Below are 21,241 nucleotides of genomic sequence, written 5' to 3'. Positions count from 1 at the left end.
GAATAAGTATGGTTCAGTGAGCCATCAACAGGAATAAGTATGGTTCAGTGAGCCATCAACAGGAATAAGTATGGTTCAGTGAGCCATCAACAGGAATAAGTATGGCTCAGAGAGCCATCAACAGGAATAAGTATGGTTCAGTGAGCCATCAACAGGAATAAGTATGGTTCAGTGAGCCATCAACAGGAATAAGTACGGTTCAGTGAGCCATCAACAGGAATAAGTACGGTTCAGTGAGCCATCAACAGGAATAAGTACGGTACAGTGAGCCTGCAACAGGAATAAGTATGGTACAGTGAGCCTGCAACAGGAATAAGTATGGTACAGTGAGCCTGCAACAGGAATAAGTACGGTACAGTGAGCCTGCAACAGGAATAAGTACGGTACAGTGAGCCAGCAACAGGAATAAGTACGGTACAGTGAGCCATCAACAGGAATAAGTATGGTTCAGAGAGCCATCAACAGGAATAAGTATGGTTCAGTGAGCCATCAACAGGAATAAGTATGGTTCAGTGAGCCATCAACAGGAATAAGTATGGTTCAGTGAGCCATCAACAGGAATAAGTACGGTTCAGTGAGCCATCAACAGGAATAAGTACGGTTCAGTGAGCCATCAACAGGAATAAGTACGGTACAGTGAGCCTGCAACAGGAATAAATATGGTACAGTGAGCCATCAACAGGAATAAGTATGGTACAGTGAGCCTGCAACAGGAATAAGTATGGTACAGTGAGCCACAAGCTTTTAAGAGCATGTACACTGACTACACAAAACATTAGGAACACCTTCCTAATATTGAGTTGCACCCCCTTTTCCCCTCAGAACAGCCTCAGTTTGCCGGGGCCGTGGACTCCACAAGGTGTCGAAGGCGTTCAAATGGGATGTTGGACCATGTTGACTCCAATGTTTCCCACAGATTGGGTGGTGGACCAGTCTTGATACACACGGGAAACTGTTGAGTGTGGAAAAACCCAGCAGCGTTGCAGTTCTTGACACAAACCGGGGGCGCCTGTCACCTACTACCATACCTCGTTCAAAGGCACTTAAATCTTCTGTCTTACCCATTCACCCTCTGCATGGTACACAATCCATGTCTCAATTGTCTCAAGGCTTAAACAAATAATTCTTTAACCTGTCTCCTCCCCTTCATTTACACTGATTGAAGTGGATTTAACAAGTGACATCAATAAGGGATCATATCTTTCACCTGGTGAGTCGATGTCATGGAAAGAGCAGGTGTTCCTAATGCTTTGTCCAGTCAGTGTACAGTATACCTCACACATATCAACAGTTTCAGTGATTGACTCCAACCAGAAGTCACAATAAGAGTACGGAGTCCAGATTGTGAACTACCAGCTGTGGTAATTATGTGTGTTTTAATGTCGAACTACCAGCTGTGGTAATTATGTGTGTTTTAATGTCGAACTACCAGCTGTGGTAATTATGTGTGTTTTAATGTCGAACTACCAGCTGTGGTAATTATGTGTGTTTTAATGTCGAACTACCAGCTGTGGTAATTATGTGTGTTTTAATGTCGAACTACCAGCTGTGGTAATTATGTGTGTTTTAATGTCGAACTACCAGCTGTGGTAATTATGTGTGTTTTAATGTCGAACTACCAGCTGTGGTAATTATGTGTGTTTTAATGTCGAACTACCAGCTGTGGTAATTATGTGTGTTTTAATGTCGAACTACCAGCTGTGGTAATTATGTGTTTTTAATGTCGAACTACCAGCTGTGGTAATTATGTGTGTTTTAATGTCGAACTACCAGCTGTGGTAATTATGTGTGTTTTAATGTCGAACTACCAGCTGTGGTAATTATAATGTACCAGCTGTGTTTATGTGTGTTTTAATGTCGAACTACCAGCTGTGGTAATTATGTGTGTTTTAATGTCGAACTACCAGCTGTGGTAATTATGTGTGTTTTAATGTCGAACTACCAGCTGTGGTAATTATGTGTGTTTTAATGTCGAACTACCAGCTGTGGTAATTATGTGTGTTTTAATGTCGAACTACCAGCTGTGGTAATTATGTGTTTTAATGTCGAACTACCAGCTGTGGTAATTATGTGTTTTAATGTCGAACTACCAGCTGTGGTAATTATGTGTTTTAATGTCGAACTACCAGCTGTGGTAATTATGTGTTTTAATGTCGAACTATCAGCTGTGGTAATTATGTGTGTTTTAATGTCGAACTACCAGCTGTGGTAATTATGTGTGTTTTAATGTCGAACTACCAGCTGTGGTAATTATGTGTGTTTTAATGTCGAACTACCAGCTGTGGTAATTATGTGTGTTTTAATGTCGAACTACCAGCTGTGGTAATTATGTGTTTTAATGTCAAACTATCAGCTGTGGTAATTATGTGTGTTTTAATGTCGAACTATCAGCTGTGGTAATTATGTGTTTTAATGTCGAACTACCAGCTGTGGTAATTATGTGTTTTAATGTCGAACTATCAGCTGTGGTAATTATGTGTTTTAATGTCGAACTACCAGCTGTGGTAATTATGTGTGTTTTAATGTCGAACTACCAGCTGTGGTAATTATGTGTGTTTTAATGTCGAACTACCAGCTGTGGTAATTATGTGTGTTTTAATGTCGAACTACCAGCTGTGGTAATTATGTGTGTTTTAATGTCGAACTACCAGCTGTGGTAATTATGTGTGTTTTAATGTCGAACTACCAGCTGTGGTAATTATGTGTGTTTTAATGTCGAACTACCAGCTGTGGTAATTATGTGTGTTTTAATGTCGAACTACCAGCTGTGGTAATTATGTGTTTTAATGTCGAACTACCAGCTGTGGTAATTATGTGTTTTAATGTCGAACTACCAGCTGTGGTAATTATGTGTTTTAATGTCGAACTACCAGCTGTGGTAATTATGTGTGTTTCGATGTCGTAGCTAGTTCCGCTATCATCCATCTCACCATTCTTCTCCACTCTGGTTAGAGGCTTGACCCCAGAGAAGACCTCAGCCAGCTCGGTCATCCTCTCAGATCCCTCAGTTCGATAACTCTCCCATTTCAGCTGCTTCTCTGACAGCATCTTCTTGAACATCTGAGAGGGAAAATCAACAGGGGGGGACAGATGGTGAATTCACCATAAATATTCAGAGACCCGACACGTCAGGGGGGGACACAGATGGTGTATTCACCATAAATATTCAGAGACCCGACACGTCAGGGGGGGGACACAGATGGTGTATTCACCATTTATATTCAGAGACCCGACACGTGTTTGTTTTTTAAAATTGTGTAATTACAACATGACTTGGCATCAAATCACATATGATACTGTTCAGACTCACCTCTTTGAGGGTGAACTCAAACTGGGCGGTGTCTAGGAGTACCTGGAACAGGATCTTGGGGTTGTACTTGGAGTCGTTGATCACCTGGTCTTTGATCTGGCGCAGACGCTTGTTGTTGGGATCATAGGCTGAAAGAAAAAAAGACAACACAGTTTAGGAATATAGTATCGCCTGGCGTGATATAGGAGCACCGCCTGGCGTGATATAGTATCACCTGGCGTGACACAGCGCCGCCTGGCGTGATATAGGAGCACCTGGCGTGATATAGTATCGCCTGGCGTGACACAGCGCCGCCTGGCGTGATATAGGAGCACCGCCTGGCGTGATATAGTATCACCTGGCGTGATATAGTATCGCCTGGCGTGATATAGGAGCGCCGCCTGGCGTGATATAGGAGCGCCGCCTGGCGTGATATAGTATCGCCTGGCGTGACACAGCGCCGCCTGGCATGATATAGGAGCACCTGGCGTGATATAGTATCGCCTGGCGTGATATAGTGTCGCCTGGCGTGATATAGTGTCGCCTGGCGTGATATAGTATCGCCTGGCGTGATATAGGAGCGCCGCCTGGCGTGATATAGTATCGCCTGGCGTGATATAGTATCGCCTGGCGTGATATAGGAGCGCCGCCTGGCGTGATATAGTATTGCCTGTCGTGACACAGCGCCGCCTGGCGTGATATAGTAGCGCCTGGTGTGATATAGGAGCGCCGCCTGGTGTGATATAGGAGCGCCGCCTGGCGTGATATAGTATCGCCTAGCGTGACAGCGCCGCCTGGCGTGATATAGTATCGCCTGGCGTGACACAGCGCAGCCTGGCGTGATATAGGAGCGCCGCCTGGCGTGATATAATATCGCCTGGCGTGACACAGCGCCGCCTGGCGTGATATAGGAGCACCTGGCGTGATATAGTATCGCCTGGTGTGATATAGGAGCGCCGCCTGGCGTGATATAGTAACGCCTGGCGTGACACAGCGCCGCCTGGCGTGATATAGGAGCACCTGGCGTGATATAGTATCGCCTGGCGTGATATAGGAGCGCCGCCTGGCGTGATATAGTATCGCCTGGCGTGATATAGGAGCGCCTGGCGTGATATAGTATCGCCTGGCGTGATATAGTGTCGCCTGGCGTGATATAGTGTCGTCTGGCGTGATATAGTGTCGCCTGGCGTGATATAGTGTCGCCTGGCGTGATATAGGAGCACCTGGCGTGATATAGTATCGCCTGGCGTGATATAGTGTCGCCTGGCGTGATATAGTGTCGCCTGGCGTGATATAGTGTCGCCTGGCGTGATATAGTGTCGCCTGGCGTGATATAGGAGCACCTGGCGTGATATAGTATCGCCTGGCGTGATATAGTGTCGCCTGGCGTGATATAGTGTCGCCTGGCGTGATATAGTATCGCCTGGCGTGATATAGGAGCGCCGCCTGGCGTGATATAGTATCGCCTGGCGTGATATAGTATCGCCTGGCGTGATATAGGAGCGCCGCCTGGCGTGATATAGTATTGCCTGTCGTGACACAGCGCCGCCTGGCGTGATATAGTAGCGCCTGGTGTGATATAGGAGCGCCGCCTGGTGTGATATAGGAGCGCCGCCTGGCGTGATATAGGAGCGCCGCCTGGCGTGATATAGTATCGCCTAGCGTGACAGCGCCGCCTGGCGTGATATAGTATCGCCTGGCGTGACACAGCGCCGCCTGGCGTGATATAGGAGCGCCGCCTGGCGTGATATAATATCGCCTGGCGTGACACAGCGCCGCCTGGCGTGATATAGGAGCACCTGGCGTGATATAGTATCGCCTGGTGTGATATAGGAGCGCCGCCTGGCGTGATATAGTAACGCCTGGCGTGACACAGCGCCGCCTGGCGTGATATAGGAGCACCTGGCGTGATATAGTATCGCCTGGCGTGATATAGGAGCGCCTGGCGTGATATAGGAGCGCCGCCTGGCGTGATATAGGAGCGCCGCCTGGCGTGATATAGTATCGCCGCCTGGCGTGATATAGTATCGCCTGGCGTGACACAGCGCCGCCTGGCGTGATATAGTATCGCCTGGCGTGATATAGTGTCGCCTGGCGTGATATAGTGTCGTCTGGCGTGATATAGTGTCGCCTGGCGTGATATAGTGTCGCCTGGCGTGATAGTGTCGCCTGGCGTGATATAGTATCGCCTGGCGTGATATAGTATCGCCTGGCGTGATATAGTATCGCCTGGCGTGACATAGTATCGCCTGGCGTGACACAGCATCACCTGGCGTAATATAGGAGCGCCTGGCGTGATATAGGAGCGCCTGGCGTGATATAGGAGCGCCTGGCGTGATATAGGAGCACCTGGCGTGATATAGGAGCGCCTAGCGTGATATAGGAGCGCCTGTGGCATGATATAGGAGCACCTGGCGTGATATAGTATCGCCTGGCATGATATAGGAGCACCTGGCGTGACACAGCGCCGCCTGGCGTGACACAGCGCCGCCTGACGTGACACAGCGCCGCCTGACGTGACACAGCGCCGCCTGACGTGACACAGCGCCGCCTGGCGTGACATAGGAGCGCCTGGCGTGACATAGGAGCGCCTGGCGTGATATAGGAGCGCCTGGCGTGATATAGGAGCACCTGGCATGATATAGTATCGCCTGGCGTGATATAGGAGCACCTGGCATGACACAGCGCCGCCTGACGTGACACAGCGCCGCCTGACGTGACACAGCGCCGCCTGAAGTGACACAGGAGCGCCTGGCGTGATATAGTATCGCCTGGCGTGATATAGTATCGCCTGGCGTGATATAGGAGCGCCTGGCGTGATATAGGAGCGCCTGGCGTGATATAGGAGCACCTGGCGTGATATAGGAGCACCTGGCGTGACACAGCGCCGCCTGGCGTGATATAGGAGCGCCTGGCGTGATATAGGAGCACCTGGCGTGATATAGTATCGCCTGGCGTGATATAGTATCGCCTGGCGTGACACAGCGTCACCTTTATAAGGCCTTTATGGATGCTTCCTGAACCCTTTATGGATGCTTCATGAACCCTTTATGGATGCTTCATGAACCCTTTATGGATGCTTCATGAACCCTTTATGGATGCTTCATGAACCCTTTATGGATGCTTCCTGAACCCTTTATGGATGCTTCCTGAACCCTTTATGGATGCTTCCTGAACCCTTTATGGATGCTTCCTGAACCCTTTATGGATGCTTCATGAACCCTTCATAAGGCCTTTATGGATGCTTCCTGAACCCTTCATGGATACTTCCTGAACCCTTTATGGATGCTTCCTGAAACCTTCATAAGGCCTTTATGGATACTTCCTGAACCCTTTATGGATGCTTCCTGAACCCTTTATGGATGCTTCATGAACCCTTTATGGATACTTCCTGAACCCTTCATAAGGCCTTTATGGATGCTTCCTGAACCCTCCATAAGGCCTTTATGGATACTTCCTGAACCCTTCATAAGGCCTTTATAGATGCTTCCATAAATCAGTTGTAAGCCCATTTGATGCATGGACCTAGACGTCAACAGAAAGGCCCTACCGGAGTCTGCAGTGTGTAGCATCAGCCAGCGTATGGAAACGTTACAGTCCCGGAGACAGTTGAGCAGCTTAGGGACGTTATCCAGGACGATCTCCTCTCTCAGGAACCCTTCCTTCAGCAGCTGCTGGATCTGTGGCCTCAGGCCCTCCATGCTGACTGAATAACGACTGGCCTAGAGGAGGGTTGACGTACGGTTAGTTATAGGGTGTTATAAAAGGTGTTATAACATGGCAGTCATAAGCATGGCATAAGCAGGCCCTCGAACCTTCCACATTTTACACAACAACTTGTGAAGGATATGATGGGAGAGTCACGTCTGTAACAAGGCCTGATGGGAAACCGAGTGAAAACCATTTCACGTTAGTAGATGTTTTGTCAGTAAGCCCGTTAGCCTCTGTACCTGCTCTCTGATATTGGCTGAGTCGTACCTGCTCTCTGATATTGGCTGAGTCGTACCTGCTCTCTGATATTGGCTGAGTCGTACCTGCTCTCTGATATTGGCTGAGTCGTACCTGCTCTCTGATATTGGCTGAGTCGTACCTGCTCTCTGATATTGGCTGAGTCGTACCTGCTCTCTGATATTGGCTGAGTCCAGGGTGTAGTTGAGGGCGATCTTGGCAGCTTTATACGGTTCCCAAGCCTCCACCAGATTCACAGTGATTCCCATGTAGACACTGATGACCTGCAACGGGAGACATTGTCAATACTTGAAACCAGCGTAACGGCTGGAGGCCTAGGGAAATATACCGCATCAAGATAAACAAGTACTCCTAATGTTTTTCCTAGTATTCAGGGAAGTAGAGTTTAGATGGCGTCTCTCACCCAGTTATCAGGGAAGTAGAGTCAGTCTCTCACCCAGTTATCAGGGAAGTAGAGTTTAGATACAGTCTCTCACCCCAGTTATCAGGGAAGTAGAGTTTAGATACAGTCTCTCACCCAGTTATCAGGGAAGTAGAGTTTAGATACAGTCTCCCACCCAGTTATCAGGGAAGTAGAGTCAGTCTCTCACCCAGTTATCAGGGAAGTAGAGTTTAGATGGCGTCTCTCACCCAGTTATCAGGGAAGTAGAGTCAGTCTCTCACCCAGTTATCAGGGAAGTAGTGTTTAGATACAGTCTCTCACCCCAGTTATCAGGGAAGTAGAGTTTAGATACAGTCTCTCACCCCAGTTATCAGGGAAGTAGAGTTTAGATACAGTCTCTCACCCCAGTTATCAGGGAAGTAGAGTTTAGATACAGTCTCTCACCCCAGTTATCAGGGAAGTAGAGTTTAGATACAGTCTCTCACCCAGTTATCAGGGAAGTACTTGTCCACTATCTCCCTCATCTTGGCCTGTTGAGTCTGAAGTATGGAGGGAATGAAGTAGAGACAGACATACAGCATGGCAGCCTGGTTAGCCAACGCTGTGCTGCGATGCTCAGGCAGAGGGTACGCAGACACCTGGGGGAGACACAGGACAGCTTTAGAGACACAGGACAGCTTTAGAGACACAGGACAGCTTTAGAGACACAGGACAGCTTTAGGAGACACAGGACAGCTTTAGAGACACAGGACAGCTTTAGAGACACAGGACAGCTTTAGAGACACAGGACAGCTTTAGAGACACAGGACAGCTTTAGAGACACAGGACAGCTTTAGGAGACACAGGACAGCTTTAGGAGACACAGGACAGCTTTAGAGACACAGGACAGCTTTAGGAGACACAGAACAGCTTTAGAGACACAGGACAGCTTTAGGAGACACAGAACAGCTTTAGAGACACAGGACAGCTTTAGAGACACAGGACAGCTTTAGGAGACACAGGACAGCTTTAGAGACACAGGACAGCTTTAGAGACACAGGACAGCTTTAGAGACACAGGACAGCTTTAGAGACACAGAACAGCTTTAGAGACACAGGACAGCTTTAGAGACACAGGACAGCTTTAGAGACACAGGACAGCTTTAGGAGACACAGGACAGCTTTAGGAGACACAGGACAGCTTTAGGAGACACAGGACAGCTTTAGGAGACACAGGACAGCTTTAGGAGACACAGGACAGCTTTAGGGGACACAGGACAGCTTTAGGAGACACAGGACAGCTTTAGAGACAGGACGAAACATGGATCTGAGAATCAGACGATTTCATGATCATAACATACAAATAGATTGAATAAAACATTCAAGACAACGTAATATTGTAGCATTAGTGAGTGTGTAAGAAATGTCATTCAGTTCTAGGTTACTAACCACCTAAAGGGAGCCAATGGAGTGTTTACATTACTAACTAGGAAAACAGTGGGTTAGTATGACGCGAGTAACTCCTTTTAAAAAGGTAAGAAAACGAATGGTTTAAATTAATATTATTATTATTTTTAAATCAAGGAATCTTTGAGTCTTACCTGGTTATAGATGTCATCAGAGCGCAGCCTCCCGATCACCATGCTGATGAAGGTAGAACTGATAGGTACTCTCTGGAAGTAGCTCTCGGGGTAGTTAGCTGGCCGCTTGGCCCCTGATTGGCTGGAGTAGCCAGTACTCCGCAGCAGCTTACAGATGTCATCCAGGTTAGAGTCCGCTGAGGAGCGGGCAGCACTGGACACACAAACAGGACATGGTATGGGCACTGGACACACAAACAGGACATGGTATGGGTACTGGACACACAAACAGGACACGGTATGGGTACTGGACACACAAACAGGACATGGTATGGGCACTGGACACACAAACAGGACATGGTATGGGCACTGGACACACAAACAGGACATGGTATGGGCACTGGACACACAAACAGGACATGGTATGGGCACTGGACACACAAACAGGACATGGTATGGGCACTGGACACACAAACAGGACATGGTATGGGCACTGGACACACAAACAGGACATGGTATGGGCACTGGACACACAAACAGGACATGGTATGGGCACTGGACACACAAACAGGACATGGTATGGGCACTGGACACACAAACAGGACATGGTATGGGCACTGGACACACAAACAGGACATGGTATGGGCACTGGACACACAAACAGGACATGGTATGGGCACTGGACACACAAACAGGACATGGTATGGGCACTGGACACACAAACAGGACATGGTATGGGCACTGGACACACAAACAGGACATGGTATGGGCACTGGACACACAAACAGGACATGGTATGGGCACTGGACACACAAACAGGACATGGTATGGGCACTGGACACACAAACAGGACATGGTATGGGCACTGGACACACAAACAGGACATGGTATGGGTAGTGGGCACACAAACAGGACATGGTATGGGTAGTGGACACACAAACAGGACATGGTATGGGTAGTGGACACACAAACAGGACATGGTATGGGTAGTGGACACACAAACAGGACATGGTATGGGTAGTGGACACACAAACAGGACATGGTATGGGTAGAGGACACACAAACAGGACATGGTATGGGTAGTGGACACACAAACAGGACATGGTATGGGTAGTAACACGGTATGGGTAGTAACACAGTTCGGGTAGTAACACGGTACGGGTAGTAACACGGTACGGGTAGTAACACGGTATGGGTAGTAACACGCTCCAATCAAATGTTTGTTTTTCTTTCAATCAAATGATAGACAATGATATAATACTATACTAATATAATACCATAGTATTATAGATAGTACTACAGTAATATAGATAGTATTATAGATAGCAGTATAGATAGTAGTATAGATAGTAGTATAGATAGTAGTATAGTATTATAGATAGTAGTATAGATAGTAGTATAGATAGTAGTATAGTAGTATAGATAGTAGTATAGATAGCAGTATAGTAGTATAGATAGAAGTATAGATAGTAGTATGGATAGTAGTATAGATAGGAGTATAGATAGTAGTATAGATAGTAGTGTAGTATTATAGATAGTAGTATAGATAGTAGTATAGTAGTATAGATAGTAGTATAGATAGTATTACAGTATTATAGATAGTACTACAGTAATATAGATAGTATTATAGATAGTAGTATAGTAGTATAGATAGTAGTATAGATAGTAGTATAGATAGTAGTATAGATAGTAGTACAGTATTATAGATAGTAGTATAGATAGTAGTATAGATAGTAGTATAGTATTATAGATAGTAGTATAGATAGTAGTATAGTAGTATAGATAGTAGTATAGATAGTAGTATAGATAGTAGTATAGTATTATAGATAGTAGTATAGATAGTAGTACAGTATTATAGATAGTAGTATAGATAGTAGTATAGATAGTAGTATAGTATTATAGATAGTAGTATAGATAGTAGTATAGATAGTAGTACAGTATTATAGATAGTAGTATAGATAGTAGTATAGATAGTCTTATAGATAGTAGTATAGATAGTACTACAGTAATATAGATAGTATTATAGATAGTAGTATAGATAGTAGTATAGTATTATAGATAGTAGTATAGATAGTAGTACAGTATTATAGATAGTAGTATAGATAGTAGTATGGATAGTAGTATAGATAGGAGTATAGATAGTAGTATAGTAGTATAGATAGTAGTATAGATAGTAGTATAGATAGTATTACAGTATTATAGATAGTACTACAGTAATATAGATAGTATTATAGATAGTAGTATAGATAGTAGTATAGTAGTATAGATAGTAGTATAGATAGTAGTATAGATAGTAGTATAGATAGTAGTACAGTATTATAGATAGTAGTATAGATAGTAGTATAGATAGTAGTATAGATAGTAGTATAGATAGTAGTACAGTATTATAGATAGCAGTATAGATAGTAGTATAGATAGTAGTATAGATAGTAGTATAGTATTATAGATAGTAGTATAGATAGTAGTATAGATAGTAGTATAGTAGTATAGATAGTAGTATAGATAGCAGTATAGTAGTATAGATAGAAGTATAGATAGTAGTATGGATAGTAGTATAGATAGGAGTATAGATAGTAGTATAGATAGTAGTGTAGTATTATAGATAGTAGTATAGATAGTAGTATAGTAGTATAGATAGTAGTATAGATAGTAGTATAGTAGTATAGATAGTAGTATAGATAGTATTGCAGTATTATAGATAGTACTACAGTAATATAGATAGTATTATAGATAGTAGTATAGTAGTATAGATAGTAGTATAGATAGTAGTATAGATAGTAGTATAGATAGTAGTACAGTATTATAGATAGTAGTATAGATAGTAGTATAGATAGTAGTATAGTATTATAGATAGTAGTATAGATAGTAGTATAGTAGTATAGATAGTAGTATAGATAGTAGTATAGATAGTAGTATAGTATTATAGATAGTAGTATAGATAGTAGTACAGTATTATAGATAGTAGTATAGATAGTAGTATAGATAGTAGTATAGTATTATAGATAGTAGTATAGATAGTAGTATAGATAGTAGTACAGTATTATAGATAGTAGTATAGATAGTAGTATAGATAGTCTTATAGATAGTAGTATAGATAGTACTACAGTAATATAGATAGTATTATAGATAGTAGTATAGATAGTAGTATAGTATTATAGATAGTAGTATAGATAGTAGTACAGTATTATAGATAGTAGTATAGATAGTAGTATGGATAGTAGTATAGATAGGAGTATAGATAGTAGTATAGTAGTATAGATAGTAGTATAGATAGTAGTATAGATAGTATTACAGTATTATAGATAGTACTACAGTAATATAGATAGTATTATAGATAGTAGTATAGATAGTAGTATAGTAGTATAGATAGTAGTATAGATAGTAGTATAGATAGTAGTATAGATAGTAGTACAGTATTATAGATAGTAGTATAGATAGTAGTATAGTATTATAGATAGTAGTATAGATAGTAGTATAGATAGTAGTATAGTATTATAGATAGTAGTATAGATAGTAGTACAGTATTATAGATAGTAGTATAGATAGTAGTATAGTATTATAGATAGTAGTATAGATAGTAGTATAGTATTATAGATAGTAGTATAGATAGTAGTATGGATAGTAGTATAGATAGGAGTATAGATAGTAGTATAGATAGTAGTGTAGTATTATAGATAGTAGTATAGATAGTAGTATAGATAGTATTACAGTATTATAGATAGTACTACAGTAATATAGATAGTATTATAGATAGTAGTATAGATAGTAGTATAGTAGTATAGATAGTAGTATAGATAGTAGTATAGATAGTAGTATAGACAGTAGTATAGATAGTAGTATAGATAGTAGTATAGTATTATAGATAGTAGTATAGATAGTAGTATAGTAGTATAGATAGTAGTATAGATAGTAGTATAGATAGTAGTATAGTATTATAGATAGTAGTATAGATAGTAGTACAGTATTATAGATAGTAGTATAGATAGTAGTATAGATAGTAGTATAGTATTATAGATAGTAGTATAGATAGTAGTATAGATAGTAGTACAGTATTATAGATAGTAGTATAGATAGTAGTATAGATAGTACTACAGTAATATAGATAGTATTATAGATAGTAGTATAGATAGTAGTATAGTATTATAGATAGTAGTATAGATAGTAGTACAGTATTATAGATAGTATTATAGATAGTAGTGTAGATAGTAGTATAGATAGTCTTATAGATAGTAGTATAGATAGTAGTATAGTATTATAGATAGTAGTATAGATGGTAGTATAGATAGTAGTATAGTATTATAGATAGTAGTATAGACAGTAGTATAGATAGTAGTATAGATAGTAGTATAGTATTATAGATAGTAGTATAGATAGTAGTACAGTATTATAGATAGTAGTATAGATAGTATTACAGTATTATAGATAGTAGTATAGATAGTCTTATAGATAGTAGTATAGATAGTAGTATAGATAGTAGTATTATAGATAGTAGTATAGATGGTAGTATAGATAGTAGTATAGTATTATATATAGTAGTATAGATGGTAGTATAGATAGCAGTATAGTATTATAGATAGTAGTATAGATAGTAGTATAGATAGTAGTATAGGTAGTAGTATAGATAGTAGTATAGATAGTAGTATAGACAGTAGTATAGTATTATAGATAGCAGTATAGATAGTAGTATAGCTAGTCTTATAGATAGTAGTATAGATAGTAGTATAGTATTATAGATAGTAGTATAGATAGTAGTATAGTAGTATAGATAGTAGTATAGATAGTAGTATAGATAGTAGTACAGTATTATAGATAGTAGTATAGATAGTCTTATAGATAGAAGTATAGATAGTAGTATGGATAGTAGTATAGATAGTAGTATAGATAGTAGTATAGTATTATAGATAGTAGTATAGATAGTAGTATGGATAGTAGTATAGGCAGTAGTATAGTATTATAGATAGCAGTATAGATAGTAGTATAGCTAGTCTTATAGATAGTAGTATAGATAGTAGTATAGATAGTAGTATAGTATTATAGATAGTAGTATAGATAGTAGTATAGTAGTATAGATAGTAGTATAGATAGTATTACAGTATTATAGATAGTATTACAGTATTACAGTAGTATAGATAGTATTACAGTATTATAGATAGTATTACAGTAGTATAGATAGTATTACTGGCAGCATTAAAGGGTCCCTGACAAAATAACAAGAGGATTGATTTTTAAAAGGGTTGAAATGTATAAAGGATGTAGAAGCCATTCCCCCCCAAAAACAGCAGCAAAGGTCTCACCTGTATCTATAGTAGGACACCAGCATCCTCTCTCTGACCTCCCCCTCCATCTTCTGGTCAATAACCAACAGCATGACTCCATAGAGATACAGCGCCTCACACTGGTTAACAAGGAGACAAACAGCACATCGTAGGACTCTCATATACCTTCAGGACATACAGCGCCTCACACTGGTTAACAAGGAGACAAACAACACATCGTAGGACTCTCACATACCTTCTGGACATCGCCAAACATACAGGGACGATTTTCCTAAATATATATAAGTTGATCTTAGAGCTACAAAGCTTCCAGGGAACACGCGCCCCCCCCGCCGGGGCCCTTCTACAAAATCTAAGTAATTACAAGAGATTGGGGCGGCAGGGTAGCCTAGTGGTTAGAGGGGGGAGGCAGGTGGTTGGACTAGTAACCGAAAGGTTGCAAGATCGAATCTCCCGAGCTGACAAGGTAAAAATCTGTCGTTCTGCCCCTGAACAAGACAGTTTAACCCCACTGTTCCCCTGAACAAGGCAGTTTAACCCCACTGTTCCCCTGAACAAGGCAGTTTAACCCCACTGTTCCCCTGAACAAGGCAGTTTAACCCCACTGTTCCCCTGAACAAGGCAGTTTAACCCCACTGTTCCCCTGAACAAGGCAGTTTAACCCCACTGTTCCCCTGAACAAGGCAGTTTAACCCCACTGTTCCCCTGAACAAGGCAGTTTAACCCCACTGTTCCCCTGAACAAGGCAGTTTAACCCCACTGTTCCCCTGAACAAGGCAGTTTAACCCCACTGTTCCCTGAACAAGGCAGTTTAACCCCACTGTTCCCCTGAACAAGGCAGTTTAACCCCACTGTTCCCTGAACAAGGCAGTTTAACCCCACTGTTCCCCTGAACAAGGCAGTTTAACCCCACTGTTCCCCTGAACAAGGCAGTTTAACCCCACTGTTCCCCTGAACAAGGCAGTTTAACCCACTGTTCCCCTGAACAAGGCAGTTTAACCCCACTGTTCCCCTGAACAAGGCAGTTTAACCCCACTGTTCCCTGAACAAGGCAGTTTAACCCCACTGTTCCCCTGAACAAGGCAGTTTAACCCCACTGTTCCCCTGAACAAGGCAGTTTAACCCCACTGTTCCCCTGAACAAGGCAGTTTAACCCCACTGTTCCCCTGAACAAGGCAGTTTAACCCCACTGTTCCCCTGAACAAGGCAGTTAACCCACTGTTCCCCTGAACAAGGCAGTTTAACCCACTGTTCCCCTGAACAAGGCAGTTCACCGTCATTGAAAATACCAATTTGTTCTTAACTGACTTGACGAGTAAAATAAAAATAAATGTTGTTGTTGTTTTACCAGGAGCTGTTTTCCATCCTCATTCAGCAGCACCGTCTCCAGGGTCTGTTGAATGTAAACTCCTTCATACAGATCATCCAGATACCTGTAGAGAAGAACAGCTGATTAGATAAAGCATGGTGAGGAGACAGAGACAGAACAGCTGATTAGATAAAGCATGGTGAGGAGACAGAGACAGAACAGCTGATTAGATAAAGCATGGTGAGGAGACAGAGACAGAACAGCTGATTAGATAAAGCATGGTGAGGAGACAGAGACAGAACAGCTGATTAGATAAAGCATGGTGAGGAGACAGAACAGCTGATTAGATAAAGCATGGTGAGGAGACAGAGACAGAACAGCTGATTAGATAAAGCATGGTGAGGAGACAGAGACAGAACAGCTGATTAGATAAAGCATGGTGAGGAGACAGAGACAGCTGATTAGATAAAGCATGGTGAGGAGACAGACAGAACAGCTGATTAGATAAAGCATGGTGAGGGGACAGAGACAGAACAGCTGATTAGATAAAGCATGGTGAGGAGACAGAGGCAGAACAGCTGATTAGATAAAGCATGGTGAGGAGACAGAGACAGAACAGCTGATTAGATAAAGCATGGTGAGGAGACAGAGACAGAACAGCTGATTAGATAAAGCATGGTGAGGAGACAGAGACAGAACAGCTGATTAGATAAAGCATGGTGAGGAGACAGAACAGCTGATTAGATAAAGCATGGTGAGGAGACAGAGACAGAACAGCTGATTAGATAAAGCATGGTGAGGAGACAGAGACAGCTGATTAGATAAAGCATGGTGAGGAGACAGAGACAGAACAGCTGATTAGATAAAGCATGGTGAGGAGACAGACAGAACAGCTGATTAGATAAAGCATGGTGAGGAGACAGACAGAACAGCTGATTAGATAAAGCATGGTGAGGGGACAGAGACAGAACAGCTGATTAGATAAAGCATGGTGAGGAGACAGAGACAGAACAGCTGATTAGATAAAGCATGGTGAGGAGACAGAACAGCTGATTAGATAAAGCATGGTGAGGGGACAGAGACAGAACAGCTGATTAGATAAAGCATGGTGAGGAGACAGAGACAGAACAGCTGATTAGATAAAGCATGGTGAGGAGACAGAGACAGAACAGCTGATTAGATAAAGCATGGTGAGGAGACAGAGACAGAACAGCTGATTAGATAAAGCATGGTGAGAGACAGAGACAGAACAGCTGATTAGATAAAGCATGGTGAGGAGACAGAACAGCTGATTAGATAAAGCATGGTGAGGAGACAGAGACAGAACAGCTGATTAGATAAAGCATGGTGAGGAGACAGAGACAGAACAGCTGATTAGATAAAGCATGGTGAGGAGACAGAGACAGAACAGCTGATTAGATAAAGCATGGTGAGGAGACAGAGACAGAACAGCTGATTAGATAAAGCATGGTGAGGAGACAGAGACAGAACAGCTGATTAGATAAAGCATGGTGAGGAGACAGAGACAGAACAGCTGATTAGATAAAGCATGGTGAGGAGACAGAGACAGAACAGCTGATTAGATAAAGCATGGTGAGGAGACAGAGACAGCTGATTAGATAAAGCATGGTGAGGAGACAGAGACAGCTGATTAGATAAAGCATGGTGAGGAGACAGAGACAGAACAGCTGATTAGATAAAGCATGGTGAGGAGACAGAGACAGCTGATTAGATAAAGCATGGTGAGGAGACAGAGACAGAACGGCTGATTAGATAAAGCATGGTGAGGAGACAGAAACAGCTGATTAGATAAAGCATGGTGAGGAGACAGAGACAGAACAGCTGATTAGATAAAGCATGGTGAGGAGACAGAGACAGAACAGCTGATTAGATAAAGCATGGTGAGGAGACAGAGACAGAACAGCTGATTAGATAAAGCATGGTGAGGAGACAGAGACAGAACAGCTGATTAGATAAAGCATGGTGAGGAGACAGAGACAGCTGATTAGATAAAGCATGGTGAGGAGACAGAGACAGCTGATTAGATAAAGCATGGTGAGGAGACAGAGACAGAACAGCTGATTAGATAAAGCATGGTGAGGAGACAGAGACAGCTGATTAGATAAAGCATGGTGAGGAGACAGAGACAGAACAGCTGATTAGATAAAGCATGGTGAGGAGACAGAAACAGCTGATTAGATAAAGCATGGTGAGGAGACAGAGACAGAACAGCTGATTAGATAAAGCATGGTGAGGAGACAGAGACAGAACAGCTGATTAGATAAAGCATGGTGAGGAGACAGAACAGCTGATTAGATAAAGCATGGTGAGGAGACAGAGACAGAACAGCTGATTAGATAAAGCATGGTGAGGAGACAGAGACAGAACAGCTGATTAGATAAAGCATGGTGAGGAGACAGAGACAGAACAGCTGATTAGATAAAGCATGGTGAGGAGACAGAGACAGAACAGCTGATTAGATAAAGCATGGTGAGGAGACAGAGACAGAACAGCTGATTAGATAAAGCATGGTGAGGAGACAGAGACAGAACAGCTGATTAGATAAAGCATGGTGAGGAGACAGAGACAGAACAGCTGATTAGATAAAGCATGGTGAGGAGACAGAGACAGAACAGCTGATTAGATAAAGCATGGTGAGGAGACAGAGACAGCTGATTAGATAAAGCATGGTGAGGAGACAGAGACAGCTGATTAGATAAAGCATGGTGAGGAGACAGAGACAGAACAGCTGATTAGATAAAGCATGGTGAGGAGACAGAGACAGCTGATTAGATAAAGCATGGTGAGGAGACAGAGACAGAACGGCTGATTAGATAAAGCATGGTGAGGAGACAGAAACAGCTGATTAGATAAAGCATGGTGAGGAGACAGAGACAGAACAGCTGATTAGATAAAGCATGGTGAGGAGACAGAGACAGAACAGCTGATTAGATAAAGCATGGTGAGGAGACAGAGACAGAACAGCTGATTAGATAAAGCATGGTGAGGAGACAGAGACAGAACAGCTGATTAGATAAAGCATGGTGAGGAGACAGAGACAGAACAGCTGATTAGGATAAAGCATGGTGAGGAGACAGAACAGCTGATTAGATAAAGCATGGTGAGGAGACAGAGACAGAACAGCTGATTAGGTAAAGCATGGTGAGGAGACAGAACAGCTGATTAGATAAAGCATGGTGAGGAGACAGAGACAGAACAGCTGATTAGATAAAGCATGGTGAGGAGACAGAGACAGAACAGCTGATTAGATAAAGCATGGTGAGGAGACAGAGACAGAACAGCTGATTAGATAAAGCATGGTGAGGAGACAGAGACAGCTGATTAGATAAAGCATGGTGAGGAGACAGAGACAGACTACTTGACACAACACACAGTAAAGACTTCAACTCAATGACTGAACAGACCAAAAATATGTAAATACAAAACAGACACCCTGGTCGATATCGTAAGGAGGTAATTCTGTATGACCTGATTAGATCAACGATGTACTTGTGGACACTTTCAAACGCCAGGTAGAATCGTGAGAGTATCTCCAGGTTATTCTCACGGAACTCATCGTCCAGATCCTGCAGATCTGGTTTGGCTTCTAGCTTACTGTCGTAGTACTCTGGACCCTGGAAGGCAACAGGAGAATATAAAGGGTTACTCATGGATCGATAACTGGAAAGACTTATCCCTGGACCCTGGAAGGCTTCATCATCATCATCATCATCATCATGATAACTGGAAAGACTGTCGTAGTACTCTGGACCCTGGAAGGCAACAGGAGAATATAAAGGGTTACTCATGGACGTAACATTATCCCTGTTCTTCCTCATCATCATCATCATCATCATGATAACTGGAAAGACTGTCGTAACTCTGGAAATATAAAGGGTTACTAATGGACATACTGTCGATAACTGGAAAGACTGTCGTAGTACTCTGGACCCTGGAAGGCAACAGGAGAATATAAAGGGTTACTAATGGACATAATATTATCCCTGTTCTTCATCATCATCATCATCATGATAACTGGAAAGACTGGACCCTGGAAGGCAACAGGAGAATATAAAGGGTAACTCTTCATGGACATCATCATCATGATAACATTATCCCTGTATAAAGGGTTCAATGGACATCATCGTCATCATCATCATGCCTATGCCGTTCTGTACCATCTCTCATTCATATATTTTTATGTACATATTCTTTATCCCTTTACACTTGTGTGTCTATAAGGTAGTAGTTGTGGGATTGTTAGTTAGATTACTCGTTGGTTATTACTGCATTGTCGGAACTAGAAGCACAAGCATTTCGCTACACTCGCATTAACATCTGCTAACCATGTGTATGTGACCAAATAACATTAGATTTGATTTGTACTTCATCATCATGCCATAACACATTCTAAACAATCTAGTTCATAGATGACATAACTTAACATAACTTCACATAACTTGAAAGACCTAACCATGACACTGGCGGTGTGTGTCCATTACCTAAGGAGGTGCACCCCAAACAATGTCCTTTCACTGTGATCTCATCTCACACTCATTCAACAAGACAACCCCCCTCTCCCATCTCACCTTGAAGTAGCTGAAGTCACAGATGATGTCTCCGTATTTCTGCTGGTCGCTCTTGTCTTTGAGTCTGAAGACAGCAGGGATGAACTCCGAGAGGCGGAGGAGCTCGGCTATGATCGCGTTTCCCGGGACACGATCCTCAGCACCGCCTGACCACACAGGTTGTTTTCCGCCAGGAAATCCACCATGGCGGCGGTCTCAGGTCGACAAGGCGCCTCTGCAATTCGGGCTCTGGCCCACTTCTACTCTAGTATTGTATAAACAAAAAGAGACACAGCTGCCACAGGTTAAACCAGGGACTAAAACTGCATCTCTAAATAGTATTCATTTGTATAATGTTAACGAGTTCAGATAGCTACATGAAACAATTGTATATGTAGTTATCACCAGCAGGCTAGTTTGAAGCTAGTGGCCGGAAATATATTTTTGCAACAAGCGGTGAATTCTACCGACCGGAGCGATGACTAGTTTTCAACTTTCTAAATATTTGACATGCATCATTTCACAACCGTACTCACCTTAAGGTAATACACCTATAGGATAAGTGTAGTTGCTCGTTTCAAGTTTTTCAATTCACTTCCTGTTTACCATCACATGACAAACCACATGATTCATCTTCCCTGCAGAGTGTTTGTGGACCACTAGGTGGCGACGAAGTCAAGACGAAGAGCAGGGGGCTTTTCTTCTTCGTGGGAATTTTCTGCCGCTTCTTCTTCTTCGTTGCTATTATGGCGGTCCGCAAACAAATATCATAGGTGCATGTCGCCACCTACTGTATTGGCTGTGTATCAGCCTACTATTCTGTGGTATGAATTCATTACCTTGTGAAAAAAATTGGCCTACTAACTAACCCTACACCCATTAAAACCTCA

General features: G+C 42.5%; 1 protein-coding gene across 1 annotated transcript in view; it reads right to left on the bottom strand.

The window, feature by feature from the left end:
* LOC112235825 (WASH complex subunit 5-like) overlaps positions 1–21,020 on the bottom strand; it is a 51,681-nt gene extending 30,661 nt beyond the window's left edge. Inside the window, 12 exon segments of the mRNA XM_042315432.1 lie at positions 2,931–3,060; positions 3,311–3,438; positions 6,840–7,011; positions 7,408–7,521; positions 8,126–8,278; positions 9,220–9,412; positions 14,493–14,593; positions 15,823–15,907; positions 19,273–19,418; positions 20,373–20,497; positions 20,500–20,616; positions 20,888–21,020. Coding sequence (XP_042171366.1) covers positions 2,931–3,060; positions 3,311–3,438; positions 6,840–7,011; positions 7,408–7,521; positions 8,126–8,278; positions 9,220–9,412; positions 14,493–14,593; positions 15,823–15,907; positions 19,273–19,418; positions 20,373–20,497; positions 20,500–20,557 — 1,405 coding nt within the window. The 5' untranslated portion in view covers positions 20,558–20,616; positions 20,888–21,020.
* Between the last annotated feature and the right edge of the window lie 221 nt (positions 21,021–21,241).

Source organism: Oncorhynchus tshawytscha, unplaced genomic scaffold, assembly GCF_018296145.1.
Source record: "Oncorhynchus tshawytscha isolate Ot180627B unplaced genomic scaffold, Otsh_v2.0 Un_contig_2238_pilon_pilon, whole genome shotgun sequence".
Classification (NCBI taxonomy): Eukaryota; Metazoa; Chordata; class Actinopteri; order Salmoniformes; family Salmonidae; genus Oncorhynchus; species Oncorhynchus tshawytscha.
The sequence above is the reverse complement of the archived record's forward strand: the minus strand, read 5'-3'. Positions and strand labels throughout refer to the sequence as shown.